Source organism: Globicephala melas, chromosome 2 (assembly GCF_963455315.2).
Source record: "Globicephala melas chromosome 2, mGloMel1.2, whole genome shotgun sequence".
Taxonomy (NCBI): Eukaryota; Metazoa; Chordata; class Mammalia; order Artiodactyla; family Delphinidae; genus Globicephala; species Globicephala melas.
In genome coordinates this window covers 96,392,070-96,414,246 of record NC_083315.2, presented here as the reverse complement: position 1 = coordinate 96,414,246, position 22,177 = coordinate 96,392,070, and the positions used below count along the sequence as shown (strand labels likewise).

General features: G+C 42.1%; 1 protein-coding gene across 6 annotated transcripts in view; it reads right to left on the bottom strand.

The window, feature by feature from the left end:
- MEIS2 (Meis homeobox 2) overlaps window positions 1-22,177 on the bottom strand; it is a 200,235-nt gene that overhangs the window by 127,041 nt on the left and 51,017 nt on the right. For all 6 annotated transcript variants that reach the window (XM_060293581.2, XM_060293583.2, XM_060293582.2 and 3 more), the window contains one exon: window positions 11,984-12,129. In XM_060293581.2, coding sequence (XP_060149564.1) covers window positions 11,984-12,129 — 146 coding nt within the window. The remainder of the gene's footprint in view (window positions 1-11,983; window positions 12,130-22,177) is intronic.

Here is a 22,177-nt window from a genome sequence, read left to right as displayed (position 1 = left end):
TGTCTCCTTTTGCCCTCTTATTCCTGGGTTCCTGAGCTCTGCCTGGGAAAGGCTGCAATGAGGTGGAGCAGGTCCATTCCAGCCTGGCCCTATTTGCTGGAGGCCACCCTGCTTTGTCTTCCTAATTCCCTCTGGAGCTCTGGATCACACTTTCCACAGTTCCTGCTCATCCAGTTAGAGAAGCTCTTTTCTCAAGTCCCTCAGCTTTCCTCCTACCCTTTACAAAATGTGTCTGCCTCTTACCCACCTTTCTACCTGTGTTTTGACCCCACCTTCATTGGCTTCCTTTTGAACCTTGGATTATCCACTGTCATTCCCTTCACACACACCCCCCACTGCCTCTCCCAACACCTACACCTCAGTTTCTCTCCCCAGGATCCCTTCCCACTGCTGATGCAACACCTGATTCACCTGATCTGCCTCTGCTGATAAATGCTGCCACCCCTACGCACAGTCCCCTGTTCTTCCTTTGTTCCCTTCCAACTTTGCCTGCTCACTCCTCGGTCCCGTGGAATTCAGAGATAGACCACGACTCCCAAGTGCCAAATCCAAAGGCTTATTTTTAGCTAATATCATTGTCCTTGATCTTTCTACAGAATCTACTTCCTCTACTTTGAAACTCGTCTCTCTTCATGTGATCTGATTATGCTCCTACCAATCTTTCTTTATCTCTGTTCATTACCTTCTCTCTTCCTCCCTTTAAATGTAGTTTTTAAAAAGATTCTATCCTCAAATCCCCTCTCTCTGCACTCTCTTCCTTCCTTACCTTTATACAATATCATGGCTTCAAGCACTGCTTCTACAAAGATCAGCCCACACTCTGAAACTGCAGTCTCATCATTTCTAACATCCACAGAGTTTTCTACCCAGGTATCTGGCTTATGTGTCTGAACCTAAGGCCTCAGTATACCTTTCCGAACTTTCCCCCCCTATTCTCCCATATGTATTCTATGCTTCAGCCAGAGGATTCTGTCTTAAAAGCTGTAGCATCCACAGATCTCTGAATGTAGAATCAAATGTAGCCTGATTTTAGCACCCAGATTGAAACTATCTTCAAAAAAAAAAAATAATATTCCCACTAGTCTCTGGCTGCAATGAGATAATTCTGTGTCTCTCACAGGATTGCACCTTCTTTAGAGTGGGCCTATGAGATTGCCATTTTAGAGATGTAAAACTGCTCATTCTTGCCAGGATGAAAAGTGGCAAGCTGGTGAACCCATTAGTTCTCAGGATGAAAAGTTTATGAATAAAGAACAAAGATGTCCAAACCTCCAAGGAGCTGGTCCCAAAGTTATAATAACCCGAGTACGAATAAGCTTATAGTGAGGTTAGTTTGCTATCATCTTGTTCTTTCTCTTAAGTTTGAGTTTATGCAATTTCAAAAGGTACTTTGACTCGCGATGCCACTAACACTGCGCCAGAGTATGAATGGTGCACAAGATCTCTTTCCCTTTTCCTTGTATGTATCACGCTAACAGTAGGATTTGATCCTCATTCCAAAACAGACTTAGGTCTAAAGAAGTGAGTACAATATTTTTCTTTGAAGAGTGTTTCACCCATATCCAAGTTCAGGTTTCATGGAGCTAAGACAGAGCAAATTAATTATTTCAGTGGATTATACGAAAACATTCATGAAGAACATTTTATACTTGCAGAGCCTTCTGCTTTTTTCCAAGGGCTATTTCTAATCTCAGCTAACCCTCAAAACAACAAGATGAGAAAACCAGCACTCAGAAACTTAACTGACTTGCCCAAGATAACTCAGAGAGCAAAAGGCTGACTGAATTGCTCTGAATGCTGCTACCTCTGGTATATTTATACAGTCGTATAAACAGGAGGAATTTCTTTCTCCCTGCCCTCAAATGTTTGTTTGTTTTTGTAGAGCACAAAGAATTAACAGATTGTCCTCGATATCTAAAGGTAAGAAAAGCACTGGTTCGGTGATGAATTCCAGACGTTTCCATTGTCTGCTCCAATCATGCCGAACCATAGATTCAAGAGAATTTAAGCAGCCCTTTTCTGTTTAATTGATTATATATATTTCAAATAAGCAGGGGGGTATTTGCGATAGACACTGATAAGAGAGTATAAGCATGTACAAACCAAAAAGAACTAAATCACACTTTCCTTTAAACTTGCTCTGGGGGAAAAAAAAAAAAAAGTACAAACTGTTTTGAAAGGATTCCCAGGCTGGTAACAAAGGTCATATTGAAAACTGATGCCTTTCCACATGGTCATATTTGATTATCACTTAAGTGGTTCACCAGCAAACATAAAAGCATGAGGATTAAGCGATAAGAGGGGTCTTCATCAAAGTACCATCAAGTAATCGGGGGGATTTTGCCACATGGGTCTAAATTTATGGTTTCCTAGAAACTAACGCAAAAACTAAACTGAGCTTATAACTGACTAATAATGATCTCATGTGGCCCATGCATTCTTTTCTTACCACTTTTTTTTTTTTTTAATTCACTGAGAGGGAGGGTTTAAAACAAGTGTAACAACTCATGAGCTGCCTGCAGGTATCCTGAAACACTGAAATAGAACCCGTAACTTTTCACATGTCACCAAATTTACAGGGAATAATCCAGTATTCACATATTCTGTTTGATAAAAGCCTTTTTCTTTTTGAAACACTAGTGTAGCACCACCCCCAGTACACTTGGGTTGTTCATTGTTGGCTTATGACAGGGTCACACCAGGTGTCCCAGGGCAAGAAGTAAGCCGTTTTACAACTGTAGGATGACCAGAGTTACGGGATTACCCTTTTCTAAACTATTAGTAATGGAATCACCAGATATTTCCAAGTCAAAATTGATTCTGGAATACTTGTGAGTGTAGGGCAATGATGCAAGAAGTAAGTATGTCTAGATAGTTATAATCAGATAACTGAAGTATTAAAATTAAAAGCAGCAACAAGATTTGGTGCTGGGATTAACAAGGGTAGATCTCCATTATCTGGCTATGTTAGGCGAATCAAGTATCAGTAAATTGAGGGTCAGGGTGGTTGGAAGAGGGCTGATTAGAGGACTCATGTTAATTTCCTATAATGCTCAGAATAACCAGATAATATTCTCTTCACTTCTTGTCATCACAGCGTTCCACAATAACAGTCTCTTGAGTTGTAATTTTTCTGTGGACAATCAAGTCAGAGTTAACAAATATTCATATTATCTATTATAACCAAGAAGGAAAACTATAGTTTAAGAAAAAATTATCTGCCATTATATTGTGATTTGACAACTTATCCACTATTAGATAAAAACAACTTAAATTAGTTCTGGCAGATTTGGGACTTGGCAGTTCAAAATATGAATAGCAAATGTAAAAGCATGAAAATGGCATTACTATTATGTGTTAAGAGGATAATATACCTTTAAAGGGTGCCAGTGATTACGCTGCATACTGTAAACAGCTGCTGCCAATCAACTGAGAACGTGGTACGCAGCACGTCAATGTAACATGGTAAATTCCATTCACCCAACCTACAGCTTCCTACCCAAGTCACTATTTCTTAATGGGAGCAGTGGGGCTGGATATCATCTTTGCACGTCATAATCTGTTTCAAATTGCAAAAACAGACTACAGCACAGAGAAGACAGGGCATTTCCAGTAGTCCTCTGAAATCTGTGCAGTAACAGTCTCTAAAATCAAAATGAATCCTGAACGTTAAGGGTCACTTTATGACCCTAGCCTGCAGCAAAGCTGAGGGACAGCTAGTGTTCTCATAACCTAGTCAAACTGGACTTTAATTCCCCACAACTCCACCTCTCCACAGAATATACTTGGAAACTCTAGTCATGCGGAATGAAGAAATGGAAATTTTCTCTATGATCTGAATGAATATTCACGGGTTTCACTAAACAGCATTTAATGGCACTCTATTCTTGGAGTTTTTAAATAGCTGAATATTCAGATATGCGCACGCTTTCTATTTTCTTTTATTCAAGGGTCCTCAATTCTCCATCTCCTTGAATTCCTTACCGTATTTTTAAACAATTAGAGTGATATTTTATGAAATTGGGTGCTAAACTTTGAGCTAATAATTATTTTAGTTTCTTTCTGATGGTAATTTAATACGCATTTCATTCTTCAATCTTCTCCATCAGTTACTTATTTTTTAAAATGTGTCCGTCAGCTCGTAGCTCATCATCTGGGACTTAATCTTCTAAGTCTATCTCAGATGAGATCAATGGGATTGTCTGATATACTTTTGAAAATGTCCTGACCAGATGTGTTTGCGTTGAGGAGACCGTACATCTCGTCACCTCCACAAAAGGCCACTGCTGCTGTCACTGTACTGGGGACTTTACCTCAAAGTCATTCAGAATGTGGACAAAGGCTGCTGAGTCCAAAACACAGCAGGCTTTCACATGCGGAACCCCTCATAATCCAATTCTAAATAGCAAATTGGGACTGCGAGTAAAAGGTTATGACACAGCAGCATGCATTTTTTTCTTCCCTCAAGAGAGACAAAGTAAATTTAGTTGCAATTTCATTTCTTCTAGAGGAGTTTCTAGGATTCAACATAACATTAAATTTTTGGCCTGTCTCTTTAATTTGAGAAATTGTAAAAACGATGACAGATGGCACACAGAATTGACTTATGTCCTCTATTCTTTACTGAAGAAGGGAGTGCATGGAAACTTTGATAAAGGCAGAAGCTACAGTATGCAGGTCGCTATTAAAATTATCTAGTGGCTCGTTGGACAGCTAGGATCAGAACGTTCAGGTTTTCTTTTTTAGACATTCTTGAAAACCAACACTGTTGTAGGTTGCCAGTGATGATCACAGCCCCGACGTTCAGTACCCTCCTGTCCCAATAAGAACGGATGACGGATGTGCCATTAGCTCTGAACCTCGGCAACCTCTGAAATTACCACTCTTCCCACCCCAATCTCCAGCCCCCACTCCTCAAAATCATTATGAAATAGGAAGAACACTCGAGCTTACAGTTAATTGGAAACATTGCAAGAGAAGAGGAATGCTTAGGACAGCATGTCCACGGGAAAATAAATCACCCAGCATTGTTATATAATGCATTGTGACATCATTTCCTAAAATTAAACAGAGATGACACCAATTCAGCCGATCTCTAGTATAAGGTTCCATTCAAATAATTCACAGATGTTTTCTCCTGGCAAGCAGGAAAACAATGCGAAGGCTAAGGCTATGGGCGGCCTCACTTTGCCGCATGTTTGCGGGAGGCTCTTCCTGCTGGTGTTTTTCAGCTGTGTGTTCTGCACAGCCATTTCCACACAAGCATGTCTCAGCCCATGAGCCCCACTCGTATTCCGTGCACATCTGTATCCCTGAATATGAGAAAGGCCATCTTTCACTGTGTAAGTAAGGCCAACATTTTATATTTGGGATTAATCTGGTCCATAGCAAGTAGTATTCAAGTAGACAGATCTCAGAATCATGAGGGCACTCATTTCCAAGTAGAAATAACTAATGTCCTTGAAATACTCATTCAATTTACCATTCGAGGCCCTTAAAAAGACGTCTAATGATGGAAATTATCACAGTGTCTCCATGGCTACCCTTGTGGAAATGGACAAGTGGAGAGACTGGGGTAGAGGAGAACGAGGCAGGCTGTACTGCGTCTCTCACTCGTGGTGATTTCATGAGGTGCCAGAGGCCTCAAGCTGCTGGAGTCCCAAGCACACAACCAAAGCAAAGTACTCGACTTGGCGCAGCACATTACAGTTTACAAACGGACCACCTCATCTGGGCCTCGCAGCAACCCAACCAGCCAAGCAGAGCACATACTTACTCTTTTCATTTTGTAGGTCTGGAGATAGGTTCAGAGGTTGAAGGGCTCACCCACGACCACAGAGCTAAAACCCAAGCCTAATTTCACATCCAGTGACCCTTTTGAAAAACCCACACTGTGCCGTCTCTCAGAGAGCCTAGACTCTGGTGCTCTGAGGAAGCGGGAGACTCTAAATGCTATTCATACTGGAATCCTTACGGGGAAGGGGAGGTTCTCTACCAAAAGGAGGCCCCAGCTGAGGCGTTCTTAACCATTTCACAGCCAGTTTCTTTCCTACCTCCCACCCCCATCCCAGAAGGCTCACAGGATGCTCTTGCTTTCCATGGGCACCAGGACTCTCTGATGCGATCACCTAACGCCACTGGGCAGCCATCCAATGTTTACAATGGCTCTAGAAGGTGGAGGTTAGACTATGTTCTCTCCTGCCGAGGGGCCTTTGGGACTTGTCTGGCAAAGCTAGTCTCTCCATCTCACACAGTCCCAGGAAAGTATGTGGTAATTTTGGTTGCCCAGTGCAACTGGTCAAAGTCTCCTGGTAGCTATTCAACTAGATTAAAAGACAAAATTATAGTTACTTTATAGTATGTACTTATTACAAGAGCCAGGCATGGAGCTGAATGCTTTACGTTGTCTCATTTAATGCTTGCAACGTTGGTTCTAAAATTATCCCCATTCTACAGATATGGAATATTGAGGTCAAGAGACCTCAATGCTCAAGATCAAGAAGCTACTGTGGGGCTTCCCTGGTGGCACAGTGGTTGGGAGTCCGCCTGCCGATGCAGGGGACGCGGGTTTGTGCCCCGGTCCGGGAAGATCCCACGTGCCGCGGAGCGGCTGGGCCCGTGAGCCATGGCCACTGAGTCTGCACGTCCAGAGCCTGTGCTCCGCAACGGAAGGGGCCACAGCAGTGAGAGGCCCCCGGACAGAAAAAAAAAAAAAAAAGCTGTGTTGCAGATTCCAGGCCCTGTGCTCTTAACCTTGACATTGTGTTGCCTCATTGAGAAAAGAAACTGTCTGGATCTACACAAGATGAACAGAACCAGTTAAAAGGCAAAATGGTCTAGTCTCGCCCCTCTCTCTCTCTTTCTTTCTCTCATTCTCTCTTCTGTGTGTTTGTGTGTGTGTGTATACACATATACAATAAAAAATTTGAGATGACTAGGTTGACTGTCATATGGTCTTGAATTCACTGGAGAAGAAACAAGTTTCTCTACGTAACATGGAGCTGTACTTACTCATAACTCGGGTGCATTGTCTCTGTAGGACAATATACTTTAAAATACATTTTCATTACTCGAAAGAGACCTTTACAAAATCCCATGAACAAACTCTAATAGGCAAGGAGTAAAACTGGTGAACACCTGAGGGGCACGCTTCATTCCACTCCCTTTACCACCAGAGATATGGAGAGGGGTGAAGCATTTTGCCATGAACAAAGGGCAGAGTTTTTAGAACCTGCATCCAGCAGGCTGCATGATATTATATCACTTTAAAATAAATTTGCTTCTGATTCTGTACACATAGCTTTGAAAGAAGTCCCACATCCACTAAGGGTGAGCTTTATCCCTATGTTTTCAAATAAGAAAATCTTTAGTCAGAAACGGGTATGAGCAAGTGGTGTCTTTGTGTGTGAGCACTTCCTGTTTTCATTCCATGATCAAATATATTCTTTGCAGCACAACTAGGGGAGCTCTTGAAGGTGGCAAGAGAAGTGCCTGAGAAAAGAAGGTGCCTGAGAGCCTAATTGAGCTCACTAAGGGCTTCTTGGCGTGGAGGAGTTTTTCATGGTTAAGAATAAACCGTCAGCCCGGGTATTATTTCTTGCTGTTTCTTTCTTTAACTATCTTTGAAGTTAAATAAAAACAGTTGTAATGGCAGGCTTACTTTTATGATATCATAATCTCCATGTGTTAGGGAAAAGAATATACTTCCCTAGGATTTCCCTATGTTTTTTTTTTGCCATTGGGTACTTTCCAGCAAAAGCACATACATTCCAACAGATTCTTTCTTCGATCTTCACTGGATTTCTTAGTCTGAGAAGCCAGGCAGAGCCGTCCACCAGTAGAAGAGGGGGGTGACAGTAACACACGATGCGTCTGCTAGTTGAATTTCTAAAAAATATTTGCATGGATTTATTTCCTTAAAATTATTGTGAGCCTTTAAATATTTATATGAATTCATTTCCTTAAAATTATTGTGATGTTTAAAGGACATTTTCGAAGTCGGTAGTTAGAAACTACAAACTAATTATTTAGCTTCAGACTAAGCACGTTCAAAGTGCTTAACTCAGACTATGGAAATTCCTCAATTCATCAAAGAGTTTGGTTTTTTGAGGCCACTTTGGATTTAGTTTAAATATTTTCCTCAATATTATCGATTAGCTATGAGTTTATTACCTTTTCCCCTAAAGCTGGTGGTGCACAGGAATTTGAGAGATTGTTTTAACTGTTACAGTTGTAGTGGAACTTGTTCTTCCAAGAAAACTGAAGGTTAATGATTTTTGTCATATTGAGACTAAGACTTAACAATTGCTACAGTTGGCCTTTGTTGAGGTGGGGTTCTTTTCTCCCTGGGCCTTTTGAGGTATTCAGAATAGGTGACAATAGCTTGCAGTTGAGAACATATGTAGAGAGACCCCTGTGGCTTATTGGGAAAAGTTGCTCCATGCTGGTTGGGTGTTTGGAAAAAAAAAAATACAACCAGAGTTCTTTTATGTTCTGCTAGTTAATGAATGCATGAATGTCAAAATGGGCCAATGGCCCATTCAGGGGGCAAAGCCTCAGCAGCCCCCTTCTTTAAGAACACATCCTGAGATGCAAAATACATTTGCTTAACAAATTAAAATAATGAGATAATTCAATTAGCCTCTTTTTAAAAAAAGAAAGAAAAAAGGGTACATCAGGGATTATTGTAATACAAGAACAGGTCATACTGCACAAAAGGGAACAAACCAGTTTGAAATAGTGTTAAAGAGACTAATAATGAAGGAATGCACATTGAATCATGCACTTGTAAAGAAATTTACATGAAATAATAATTTAGGCTACATCTATTTCCAGTGAGCTAGAGACAACATTTCACTTTGAAAGTTGAAATTAATTAAATGACAGAAAAATATAGTGGGGCATCTCTATTTCCAAGAACTTCCTCACGCCTGTTAGTGCATGTAAGAAAAGGGGTCTAAATTAACATGTCGTTAGTTAGGGGTCTCTATTCTTGGTTTCTGCGCTCAGAATTATAGCCGAATAAATCTTTCAGCTCATTAAAGATTGGGAAGTAAAAGTTTTACAGAACCACCTTTATCAAAGTTACTGAACCTCTTCTCTGCAGTTGGGGTGACGTGGGGATGAAGAGGGAGGACGTTTTCAAAGAAAAAGCCCAGGAGAATTTCCTTACATACAAGGGAGGTGCAGAAAAGGCTGGGGAGGGGAGCAGAGAGACGGACTGAGAGACAAAGCCAGCGGAGAAAGTAATGAAAGGGGCATGATGTGAAAGAAGGTCATGGGGAGGAGAAAAAGAAAGCACTTAATGGAAAAGGAAAAGGAAGGGGGGGACTGAGAGGAGAGGATGACCAGGAGTTTGGGGCACAGGGGTGCTCTGACTGTTCTCTGAGTGTAACCAACACACATGAGTGTGGGAAAGGAGACTGCAACATGCAGATCTGTTTGAAAAATGGGGGAATGGAAGGTCCAGAGAACTTGACTTAACTGAGGTTCGGGCAGGACACAGGGAAATTGAACTCGAAATGCTGGTTTCCCGACTCCCCAGCTCAGGCTATTTGAGCCTTCTCTCCCCACTCCAAGGACAGGCATTAATTAAAATTTTCAGTTGGACAGAGAATTCTGCACAAAGCCTCATGCACATTTATCTAGATGAAAGCAACCTCGGGGTGGGGAGAAGGTACATAGTACACAGTACCTAGTGTATGGTACAGCCGCAAAGAAGCACCCAGGAATCACTGGCCACACACAATTCCTCGCCCGTGGCCACGGCGCACAGTGGGTTGAATCCAGGACAGGGAGGTGGGAGATAAGACACCAACAGGGCAAGGCAGGAGGTCCAGCTGGGCTCTGGACACTCCGTGGGAGATTCAAGGCACAGACCTGGGCGGTGAAGGAGAGAGTTGGCCTCAAGACAGAGGTGCACAGTAAGCCTTCTCTATTCAAAGAGGTTGGGGGAGCAGGAAAATTTTAAAAATGACGCTGAGCATTTTGATGGCAGAGGCTGTGAGACTGATATGCAACTGTTAAAGGTGATCGTGATTTTCGCAAAGTCATCATAATGTGGTAGAAAGAGCACAGAGCTGGGGACAAGAAAGGCTTGGGTCCTGGTTGCAGCTGGACCTTGAGCCAATCACTTCCTTTTCTGGGTCTGAGTTTCCTGGTTTGTCAACAAAGCAGCCAAATTCCCTAAGATCCTGCTGTTCTGTGAAAATACATGGGGATGTTGGCTTGGAAAGCAATCGTTGAAGTCTCCATTTTCAACCAAGGAAGGCCGAGCATGAAGGAAGACAGAGGGAGGAAGCCAGACAGGTGAGCTGCTGGTGGGAGAAGGCGGCATGCCTGCCATCCACTGGCTCCTACCCTGCCTTTCTTACTTGCTACTCTAACCAAACAAACCTTCAGTTAAAAATGAGAAACCCCTCCCCTCACACTCATTCGACTTCCAAATTAAAAACATTTTACAGGTTAGTAAATCTCCAGCTGAGGTGATGTAGCAAAGAACAGCTGTGAAGTAATTTTGATAATGATGAGAATAATAACCACATGGCAAGGTTCAGGGCTTTGCTGTTGCAGCTTCAGTGCTCCTGAATAGATAAAAGTGATTAAATACTCCTGATTATCCCTGACCAATATGTAATGGATTTACAGCCCTTTCAATTAGTCAGTATTTGCTTAGGACTCATTATTTTGTCTTTGGTTAAGTAATCAGCCCAGAGACTGCATGTTCTGTCTAATTCCTCTGAGCCCAGTCAGTGCAGGGCCCTGACCTTTGAAATGGCCATAGCTGCAAGGCAAGAATAACCACTGCCAAGGCAGCCTCGTTGGTTCTCCCAGCTAATCCTGACACCACCGGCCAGATCGATACACCTTAGTTTGCTACTAATGTCCTTACATCAAAATGGCCGATTTAGGAATGTGAATCTATCACGTTGCCCTCCCCACCTCCCGCCCCACCCCTTGCCCTTTGTAGCTCTGCTACAAGACCAGATCAGCTGCTACCGCCATAAATAAAAGTGGAACCTTGTGCTGGACCCATGACACTGTAACTAATGTCATTCAGCATGGCAACCCACAAGTTGGATAATCAAAGACCTTCAGCTTTCAATGTGCTACTCTATTTTTAAGCCTTAGCCTAAATAGAATGGCCTGAAAACAATCTCATAGCAAGAAACAGCCTCTGACGTCTTCACCGTTTTCCCAGAATTTCCAAACGAACAGCAAAGTATGAGCGCCTAGTTCCTCCGTAAAAATATATTGTAATGTTTTTGTCACGAGGGTCTTAGAGTCAATGGTATATATAAAATGATGCATAAAACCGACTGCAAACAGGAAGATAAACTGTTACTTTAAAAATGTTGCACATAGTTGATCTTTTCCCACAAGTGAACAGGATCGGCTTCTAAGATAATGGACTTGAACCGCTAAAAACGAATCTTTAATCTCGACCTTATAAACAAAGGCGTTATAGCACCTATGACCCTTCTGCGTTTGTCATATAAACATGTAACATGTTTGCAAGCTGCTTCAGCAATTAGAGTTGCCCCTGGTACCATGAGCTTGGACATGCATGTGGCAAAGTGCTTTTTTTTGCCTGCTAGAGGAGGTGGCTTTCGTTACGAGTGTCATCGGCAACGTTTATGGATTCATGAGCTTCTTAACAGCTGTTTCCCGTGGTTGCAGCTGCATTATCTGAAGTTGCTCTCATACCTTTTAGCACAAATAACACATTTACTTATATAGACTGTTTAGGGCCCTAGACCATTTTTAATAAGGTCCATTCCTGACCTTTGGAAACAAAAACTCCTCCTTTCTACAGGGTACTCTTTGGGTGGTGAGAGTTGGTGAAACCTTCACGGCTCTGTTAACCATCATATTTTGAGAAAGGGAAAATAGGCACTATTTTCAAAAAAATCTGTATGAGCCCACCTAACTTGCTAGGAGAAGGCAAAACAACAAAACATTTTTCTCTTTCATCTTGACTTACTGTGAGATGCTGGAAGAGCCATGCTCTCATGATATTTGTTGCTACTTTGGGGAAAATGCCTCTTTTCTTCTGGCGTTTTTTGTCCTTGTCTGGATCATCATCGTCACCTGTGCCAGGTGAAGCTACACTGTTGTCTAAACCATCCCCTAGTAGAAAGAAATGAAAATACATTAGAGAAAACACAGAAAGGGTGCCAACAACAACGAGCAGCTAATGACAAGCTCAGCTAAGCTTGTTGAAAGAAATCCATTAAGCGGGTATATTCTCTTTCATTAAAGTATAATTGGAGACACAAATATGTAAAAGACAAAATTAAACCAGACCTCTTCAAATGTTAATTTTGTGTGTCTCACACTCGCCCATATCATTAATTCAATTCTAATTGTGCTCTTGACACAGTGCAGTAGCTCTTTGTCAATTATGGAATCCAGTGTGGGAAAACCGCCATCAGAAAACCCATTCAGTGAAAATGCATCCCCATGCCCAGAGTGAACACATACTGTAGGGTAATCAAGTTAAATGTTCTGTAGTCTATATATTCTAGGCTGCCTGCATAGGTGACAGTAACTGTGTCACTGTTCATTGCACATAACACACTGCCTGCTCAGCCCCTCCCAGAACTGTCACCTCCTAAGCACGCACATTCACACACTCCTCAGATGACCCTGGACTCAGCATCCGCGTGACATGAAAACTTTTAGCTCTCTGCACCACTGATCATTATCGTTAAAAAAAAAAAAAAAAAAGATGCACATCAAGGTAGGGTGCTCACTTAATCAGAAGTTTCTATCAACATCTTTCTCTTCTGTGCTTTTTCTCTGGCATTAATTGTGCATTAGCAAAAATCATTTACTTTTAACAGTCATAGTTATTTTTTCTTGCCCTCCGGCAAAAATGCCTTGAAAGCCTGCCTGGAGGGCATCTAAATTATGTATCTGAAAAACTCTTCCGGCAAGGCATTGCAGGACCCCTACTTTCTTAAAATTCATACGAGCACGTCTTCCTGTTTTTGGGAAGGCATCAATCAAGAGTAGCAATATATGCCATATCCCTACATTAATATTTGAACTAATAACTTTAAAAAAAGGAAAGAAACAAGATCCGACTTGTGGCATAATCAAATGCAAAATAAATGAAGAATACGGGGACAGCACTGGGGCTTTATAGATGGCTGTGTTTTCCTTGCACATCATTAGCCTGGAGCCACACGAAAGAGGAAAACAGAGAAGTGGAGAGTTTATGCTCCCTGCTGGTGTTTAAGAAGCCAGGGTCCTGGAAGGACATCTGGGAATTGCGCTGAGATGGGGGTTTTTGTAATTTAAGAATAGACATTCATTAGCAGTAAATGCCATAAATCCCATGCTAAGTAAAAACCTTGTCCAAGAAAGCCTAAAACAATAAACTCTGTGCTCAATGTAGCCAGAGCTAGACGCTCCGCAGCTTCCCAGGGAAATGCTATAGATCCACCAGCTCATTCCCAGACCAGCTCCCTCCTCCTGGATTGGGCCACATGGGATATCCTGCCACAGGCCCCTCGCCTCCTAACCTGTCCCGTCTGCTTGGTGGGCTTCCCTCTACCTGTTCTTTTCCTTTCGCACCACAAAAACTCTCAACCTTCTTTGGCCAGAGAAGCAGAAAAGCCACACAAAGAGCTGGCAGATTAATTTTATTGACATTTCCATTTTCACTGCAATGCGATACCCTCCATCACATGGAAGAGATGACCCTCACTATTTACAGACTGACAGGCCACTTCATTACAACCACCCTGCCCCAAGGCAAAGCAGCTCCCTTCCATCTGCCCAAACACTAGAGCATGACCCCGAAGTTGCTGTTCTCTTTTTCTTTGCCGTCTGTTATGATTAAAAAAAAAAGGAAAAGTGAGTCGAAAGGACCCCAAGTAGTCAAAGAACTAATCAGAGTACAGGGAAACAAAGGCATTTGACTTTTGAACACTGGTTAGATGGAGTCGAGTCTTCATCTGTCTACCCTCCCTACACAACCATGTACACGAGGGGGTCACTTGCACAAGGACAGACACACACACACACATACACGCACACACACACACACGCTCAAGCAGGGACATGCATACACACTTTCCACCATGCCAAAGAACTGCTGCAAGGCAAATTCTCACCCACACTAATGGCTTCTGACTGCTCCTTGGCAACCCTAGCATTTTAACCTGGGTGGATATGCTCTCCAAAATACAGACACTGAAGCGATCTCATCAGCTGTTCATGTGACACAGATGGAGAGTGGCTATTAGGAGCCAGGCAGTGGGCCTTGGGGATCTGAGGTGCTGTTCTATAGCCTGAGGCGATTTTGAAAAGCAGTACCCGGAGATGAGGGAAAAAAACCCACACTGCAAGTGCAAGTTTGAAGTCAGTCTGTCTGTCGACCTACCACGGATAAAGATATCTTTGTCTCTGGATGGAAAAATCTATGTGGGCTATCTGGATGTACATTTCAGATAATGTATGTATGGAATGGCTCTTCCTTCAATGTCTTCCAAATATAAAAACACACACTGTAAACAATGCCTGTGTGTATATATTTCTTCCTAAGCACATATGGTTTCTGTGTATATGTTTAAGCTGAAATTGTCAGGATTTTGTTAAAAATCTCATTTAGCTTTTTTTGATAGATTCCTTGAATATACTTATTTTAAAAGGTTATCGGCTTAATTGAAGGAAGTTCAACAAAAAAAGGCATTTGCCTTTTTAACCCAATCAATGACCTTAAAAATGAGAGACAGGGTTTCCACAGTGCATTTTCTCTTGCTTAAAAGCAGAGAGGGCTGGTAACACCTTCAAACTATATGATTCACTATATTTAGCTCAAGAAAAAAAATAGAGCTGGAGTGAGCCTCCTTTGATGACTGACTTAAACTGGAGAAGACAGGAGCATTACATGCATTTTAATATAAAGCGGTCCATTTTATATAAATGTATATAAACGTTGTAAAATATCTGAATTTGGATCCAGTGTGACAAATAATTGTAAAGAAAAATGCACCTATTTTTATAATAACCGGATACTAGACAAGAGATTTTTAAATTAATATTAGTGTTTACACCTCTATAAAGATAGGAATTTTCTTCTCCAAACACACAATAAATTTGTTTTTTCCTCCAACGGATTGTGAACCGACTCTAGCATAGAGGACTAACAACAGCAATTTTTCTTTTAAAAGAAAAATTTTAAAAGGCAACTGTGTGATCTGCAACCTAAAACAAAACTGTGCAGATGATACTAAAGTAACCCTTAAAGTGGACATTGTTTCCCTGTTTTAGGGCTGCGTTGGCAATCCTTGGCATCTGTGCCAAATGAGTTTCTATGCCGAAAATAGTGTGTATACGGGCACAGATGCACGTGTCAGAGGAGGAAAAAGAGATAATGGCATGTATCTAAGCATCTGAAGTTAGGACTCAGAAGTGTGGGATACATGGTGTGGGCAGGAACTGTGTTTTGTTTATCTTTTTATCCTGAGAGCACACCTTCATGTCTGAGCCAGAGTGGACACCCAGTGATGGTCTGCTGCATGAGTAAAGGGCTAAACTTATCAATGAGTTTATTCAAGGGCCCTCCCCTCTCTTTGATAATCCCACACTGGGGCGACTGCACTCTTCATGGTCCCAAAGGGGCTGGGTGGGCGGCCCGAGTGCAGGTAGTCACTTCCGAACGTGCCAGGAATGGCACTTCTTTGAATAACTCAGTGCCCATTAGAGCCTTTTTAAAGGGCTGACCCAAGGCCATTGCACCAGCATTGCCACCTCTGATGGGGAAAAACTAAATAAAGAACTACTGGGCATGCTTCTTTTAAAAGGTTGCTAATCCCTTGACTAAAGGCACAGTCTAAGTTTGGGGCAAAGATACTCAAAATAGCTGCGTGTTACTGAACGCACTGTGTGTGACCATGGAAAGAAATACTCAAGGCCTGTGGCTAGATACCTTTGAAGTGGACTAAATTATCAGGGGAGATTGTAAAAAACACAGGTCCCCAGGCCTTATCCCAGACTTACTAAATCAAAATATCCTGGGGCAGGGACAAAGAATTTGTATTTTTAACAAGTTCCTTGGGTTTGGTTACACAATCAGCCTAGCACTGGTTCTTAAACTGGCTTTTGGAAGCCACCGAACTAGATGACCTTCTAATTTGAGATAAGATGCAACCTCAAGAACAGGTGAATAGTTAAAATTCTATTCTACTGCCACAAATGGGGTTAGTGGTCACGGTGAGAAACTACACTCTGGCCAGGGCCTTATTCACTGTGGGAAAGCCGTAGTGCTCTCCGTCACAGGTACTGGCCAACACAAGGTAGCCCCACCTTATCTTCTGATGGTGAGGGTTAAACAGGAAGAAACAAGCTGTAGAACACTGGCTCTCAAAATGCGGACCAGCGCCATTAGCAGTGGCAAAGAAATTGCGCGAAATGCAAATTCTTGGACCCACCCCAGACCCGCCGTATCCGAACCTCCAGGGATGGGGCCAGACAATCTGAGGGTTACTAAGCACTCCAGGTGATTCTGATGACACTCAAGTTTGAGAAGCACTGTTGGAGGGCACAGAGAATATCCCTTTAGCCCCCTACCCCTGCTGGTGGTTGTCTAAAGGCCTGAATCTAATCTCTGGGTCCTCCACCTGTTTCAAGACTCTGAGGTACTTTGAGAGCATCTCCAGCTGGATTTACACCCATGCTCTGGAGGAGGAGGTCACAGATGCTTTCCATAGCTGAGCACACTATGCTCAGAACAAGGCACTGCCAGGGGAAGCAGCCCCAGTCTACACCTACCTAGAGGAGCAATACTGAGGGAGTCTAGGTGCAAGGAAGTTAATCCTGGGATACCATGGGTGTCCAGGTGCAGGCAAAATCCATTTCTGTAGCTATGTAGCCAGTGAATCAAGGAAAGATATGGGCACATGATGAGAGGATCCTCAGATGATTCTAAGCAGAAATTCCCAATCCATACAATTCTTGGCCATAAAAACTGCCCAGGCAAAAGGACACCACTTCCTTTCATCAGCATATTGTCTTAACCCCATTTAGCCAAAAATCTGTCTATATTTTAGACATCAACTGCTTGGCTTGGAATAAAGAAGCGATACAAACAGTGATGATGTGCTACGATGAGTCCAATACCACTGGGATGTGGCCTTCTGCCCTATCAGAAATAGAGGGCAAGCGCAACAGTCAAGAGGGTCCTAGTCCATCTTTTTCTTCCTATTCCACCTCCCTACCTCCCCCGAAAAACAGCCCCGACATTTATCCGTGAAGAAACTGAGGCCAAGAGGATAAATCGTTGCCTAAGATTCCACAGCTACATGTGATCTAGGATAAACCAGAGTCCAGGTAACTCCAAGTCCAGTGTTACTACCACTGGTATTCTCACATATTGTAAGTTATTTTTCACTTTTCAAAGCATTACCTCATTTGAACTCTGTTATCAAACCAGGCTTGATCCTACAGGTAAAGGTCTAAGTGCAGAGGAGAGATTAGATCTAGGGCCCAGGGGCTGGGATTGAGCTAGAACTGGTCCAGGCTGGTCCAGGTTCAAACAGAAATGTGCAAACTTTTCTCTCACAAGTAAGCCAGTGTCTGTACCGTCTTTAGATATATTCAGTACAGCAAGAGACTTTGAGACTCGGGATTTTTCTAATGGGTTTATTGTGGGTCCAAGTGGAGGCCCTTGTATTGACAGCACCAGACTGACCTTCAGAGCCCAGAGATGCTGTAAATATTTGAGCATCTACTGTCCATACAGTCAGGATCTCAAGGTTGTGATGTCATCACTGTGCAGTACTATGAACTACTTCACGGAGCTGTAACTAAAGTGATGGATTCCCTGCCTTAAAGTCACTTTTTAAAGATAGAATAAGGCTTCTGTGACATTTGGCACCCTGTCAAATCACAAACATCTGAAAGTAACCTCTCAGTACTGTATTTTCAGAGAAATATTAGGACAAATGAATACATGTTTTGGTTAATAGCATTTATACTTCTTTTGAGTAAGTCAGTGGCACATTATTTAATCCTCACTTCTCTCAGTTTTGGACAACGTTTAATAGTTAAACATGTTCATATAAAATATATACTGTAAAAAAGAGTGATATCTTGCCTGAAAGAACATGGGTTTTTTTTCCCCTCTCTTTTTTGATAAATAGAAACTCACTATAATCATTTTTATTTTGGGCAATGTAAATTCACTAATTTCAGACACACACACATATCTTCCAACCTACTTCCAGAACTTAGGTGTATTCATGAATATATAGATATTTGTATGTCTGATTATAAATTTTAAGTATATAAATTATATTGTTACCTTTTTCAAAGAATTCACTAATTTGTACATAAGTATCCAAATATATTTGTAGATGAACTGCACATTTTTGCCTATAGTCATATATACATACACATATATATACATATACAAGTTTATAGAATTCTTTTTTTTTTGTGGTACGCGGGCCTCTCACTGCTGTGGCCTCTCCCGTTGCGGAGCACAGGCTCCAGGCATGCAGGCTCAGCGGCCATGGCTCATGGGCCCAGCCGCTCCACGGCATCTTCCCAGACCGGGGCACGAACCCGTGTCCCCTGCATCGGCAGGCGGACTCTCAACCACTGCGCCACCAGGGAAGCCCTAGAATTCTTAAATGTTAGTGTTTAATGTTCAATAGGGTAGTCCCTTTTCTACACCATTTCTGTCTCACTAGAATACAGTATCCTCCTCTTCCTTATCAATACTGTTGTCACTTTCATTATCCTCATTATCACAAGTAACTTTCACTGGACACTTGCAATGTTCCAATCTTCACAACAAATGAATGAAATAACTACTATTATCAATTCCATTTTATATATAAAGAAAACTGAAACTCAAAGGAATTAAGTAACTTGTCAAAGGTCACACAGTCAGGAAGTGGCAGAGAGGTGCTTGTCCTGTAAAGCCCATGCTCACAACCTCTATCCTCTCCCTTAGGCTGCCAGGAAAACAAGAAGAGGTGAAAAGTGAAGCTAGATTCTGGGTTAGCCCTCACTGCTCAAGAAACAAACCCCAAGAGTGAGGCCTTATATACTCACATTCATGAACTAAAGAGACAGTGGGCGACAGCACACTTAAAAGTAACTATGAACCAAGAAACAAACAGATGCATATTTTTACAGTTATGTCCATTATCTGCAGGACTGTTATTGTTCCCTGTAGACCTAAAGTTCAAATTAAATATGATTTTGAAATAGGAGTATCTGTTTAACTTTAAGAACTTTTCTGAGCCAAGGGATCTTTCAAAATTCCATGCCTTTAGCCCTGTGCCCTTGGCCAAAAATGCCCTTTGTCTTCATTTTTTTACTCCTTCCCATTCTTCTTTGCCCAGGCAAACTCCTATTCAAATTTCAAAACCCAAAAAAAGGAACCTCCTTTGTAAAGCTTTCTCTATTTCCCAGTAAGAGCTGGTATACTATGCTTTTGATTTCTTCAGCAGTTTGTTCCTTGCCTCTGCTATATTTACTTTTCTGTTTTGCAATTTATCTGTCTACTAAGTTGTCTGTGCTGCTTGACTGTGAGCTTCTTCAAGGCAGGGGCCCTGACTCCCGAGCCCTGACACAGAGTAAACAGTCAAATGTTAGTGGGATGGACAAATTGGCAGCAAGAGCCTTGAGACATATTATTAGGCCCCTATGAGAATGTCACCTGCTTTGAAGAAGGTCCATGAAGGGAGTCCTTGGCTCTGGTAACCCAGCCACCCAGCCTCGGGCTCCCTCACACCACTCTTCCTACTCTAGAAGCACTGGGTGTATCATGCCCAGTGTTTTACTGCTCAGGAGGGCATGGCCCTCCTCAGAGATGATCCTTACATGTCTGAGACACGTGTCATATATTGGTTTTTTTTTTGAAAACGGTGCTCCATTTCTCAAACCTGCCCAAATCCAACGGGGAAGAGAGACTGCTGGGAGAGAGTGGCTGCCCCTTGCCCAGGCTGTTCAGATTACTCGGAGGATTACAGTTAAAAAATGAAGTATCCTGTAGCCATGGAACTGCAACACAAAGCTCTTTGGAAACTCATTTTCTGTCATCATTTCTTTATGCTTTTTTCCCTTTAATCTGGTACTTTGAAAACAGGATTAAAATGTACTGAGTCAAAAGATACTTTCTTTCAGGGACTACCTTCCAGGAGTTTAACATAGGACATCCCACTGAGAAATCTGAATCAGGGTTTTCAATAAGAGGCAAAAAGAAGAAGGAGAAGAAGAAGGAGAAGAAGAAGCAGCTGCCTTTGCCCAGTTCTATGTTAGACTCTAGCCTTACAACGCTTGCTTTCCAAGAACCATCCTCAAAGTAAATCTGCAATTTACCTTTTTCACACCAGATGAGGTTGGGGGGAGGGGGAAGCTACAGACCCAGAAATGTGGGGAGGGCGAGGGGAGAGAGGTGGGGTGAGGGGCCAGCAGTGAGACCTGCTAATTACTGATCTCTTTTACTCTCCTGCTGTGCTTAACTGTCTGGACATGTTAAAGTGAAATTTTTCTGTGATTTTTCAAGTGACTGGTTCATGGCCCACTAGCATGGAGGGAAGCAGGAGAGGTGAAATGCTTTCGTTTACATGCAACATTTACTAACTGTGTGGGTTTTCCGACATTAAAGAGAGGACAGTGACCCAGGCCACCTTTTTCACACTCAAAAGAGCACTGAAAAAACAAGTCTTCATCGGCTTACCTCAGGCTTCCCTGGTCCTGAACACCCTCCCCCCGGGGTATGAGCAAAAAGGGAAAAAAAGAGGGGATTTTAAGCTCCTTTCTCTTCAACTTTTCAGGCTGTATAAGCAGCATTTAGCAAATTCAGCCCCAAATGGCTCCAAATGCTCTGAGCTGTAGGGGCTCATTCTTTGTTCTCCTCCCTCTATTTACACAGGATTTACGCAGGCTCTCCACTGAAGAGACCGAAAGCACTTCCATTCTCACTGGCTCGGCTGGACTGTGGCCCTGGCCGCTGGCCCGGCCTGCGCTGGGGGATTTCTGCCACCTGGAGAAGGCGACAAACTGCGCCCTAACTCAGTGATCCCGAGACAACCTGGCCTGGTGCAGGCCGCTGCAAAGCTCAGGCCGGAGAAGATGAGCTAACCTTCCAGAAGAGACACGAAAACCCAGCCAAGGCTGTGCAAGTAAATGTGTGTCCAGAGACAAATAACATGCACTTTAAAATATGCAGCTATATGATAGAACGGAAAGTGGTGGGTGAAAAAAAAATTCAGACTGCAGCTTGGATGAAAACCACTTCACCCACTGGTTGGAAAAATAAAGTGTAAAAACAGACAGATGGACACATATGTAAATGTGGCAGTGTTTTAGGCTTTAGCTGGCAACGTGAGCGTCGTAGTATAGTTTTGCACGCCTGTATTTTCCATATCATGTTGAATCCTGTTAACTGTTGAACAGAAACATCCTCATACTGGTCCTTGACCAAATCAGTCCCCTCAATTTACCCGTCAGGAGCCATAAAATGGCTTTGTTTATTGACTGGAACCCTCTAATCCTTTATAGCAGAAGTGAACAAGAAAGCTTCCAAACTCTTAGCCTGTGCTTCCCTGAAGCTGGTTACTCTCATCTGAAATGTATATGTATTTCTAATTTATGCTTCACTTAAGTTGATTTCTCTCATTGAAATATATATATATTTCATAATTTATATATATAGATAAAATTTCACTTGAAAAAATTTTTTAATTCAAGAATAGTTGATTTACAATGTTGTGTTAATTTCTGCTATACAGCAAAGTGATTCAGTTATACATATATATACATTCTTTTTCATATTCTTTTCCTTTATGCTTTATCACAGGATATTGATTACAGTTCCCTGTGCTATACAGTAGGACCTTGTTGTTTATCCATTCTATATATACTAGTGAAAATTTTTAAATATTTCAATAAAGGATATCTATTCCCCTAGCCTCCCACAGAATTCTCTAAAGGATATTGACTGAATCCAGTAGAAAAGTAAATTCCTTTTTCTTTATAATTCAGCAGATTGCCTAATCTCTGTAGTAGAGGATAATAGAATGTACTTGTTCCTCAGTTACCTGGTAAGCACCTATAAAAGTACAGAGTAGGTTCCAAAGTTATTCACAGGACATCATAATAAAGCTCTTCTGGGCACTCTAATGATTCATTTTTAGTGATCTCTCAAATG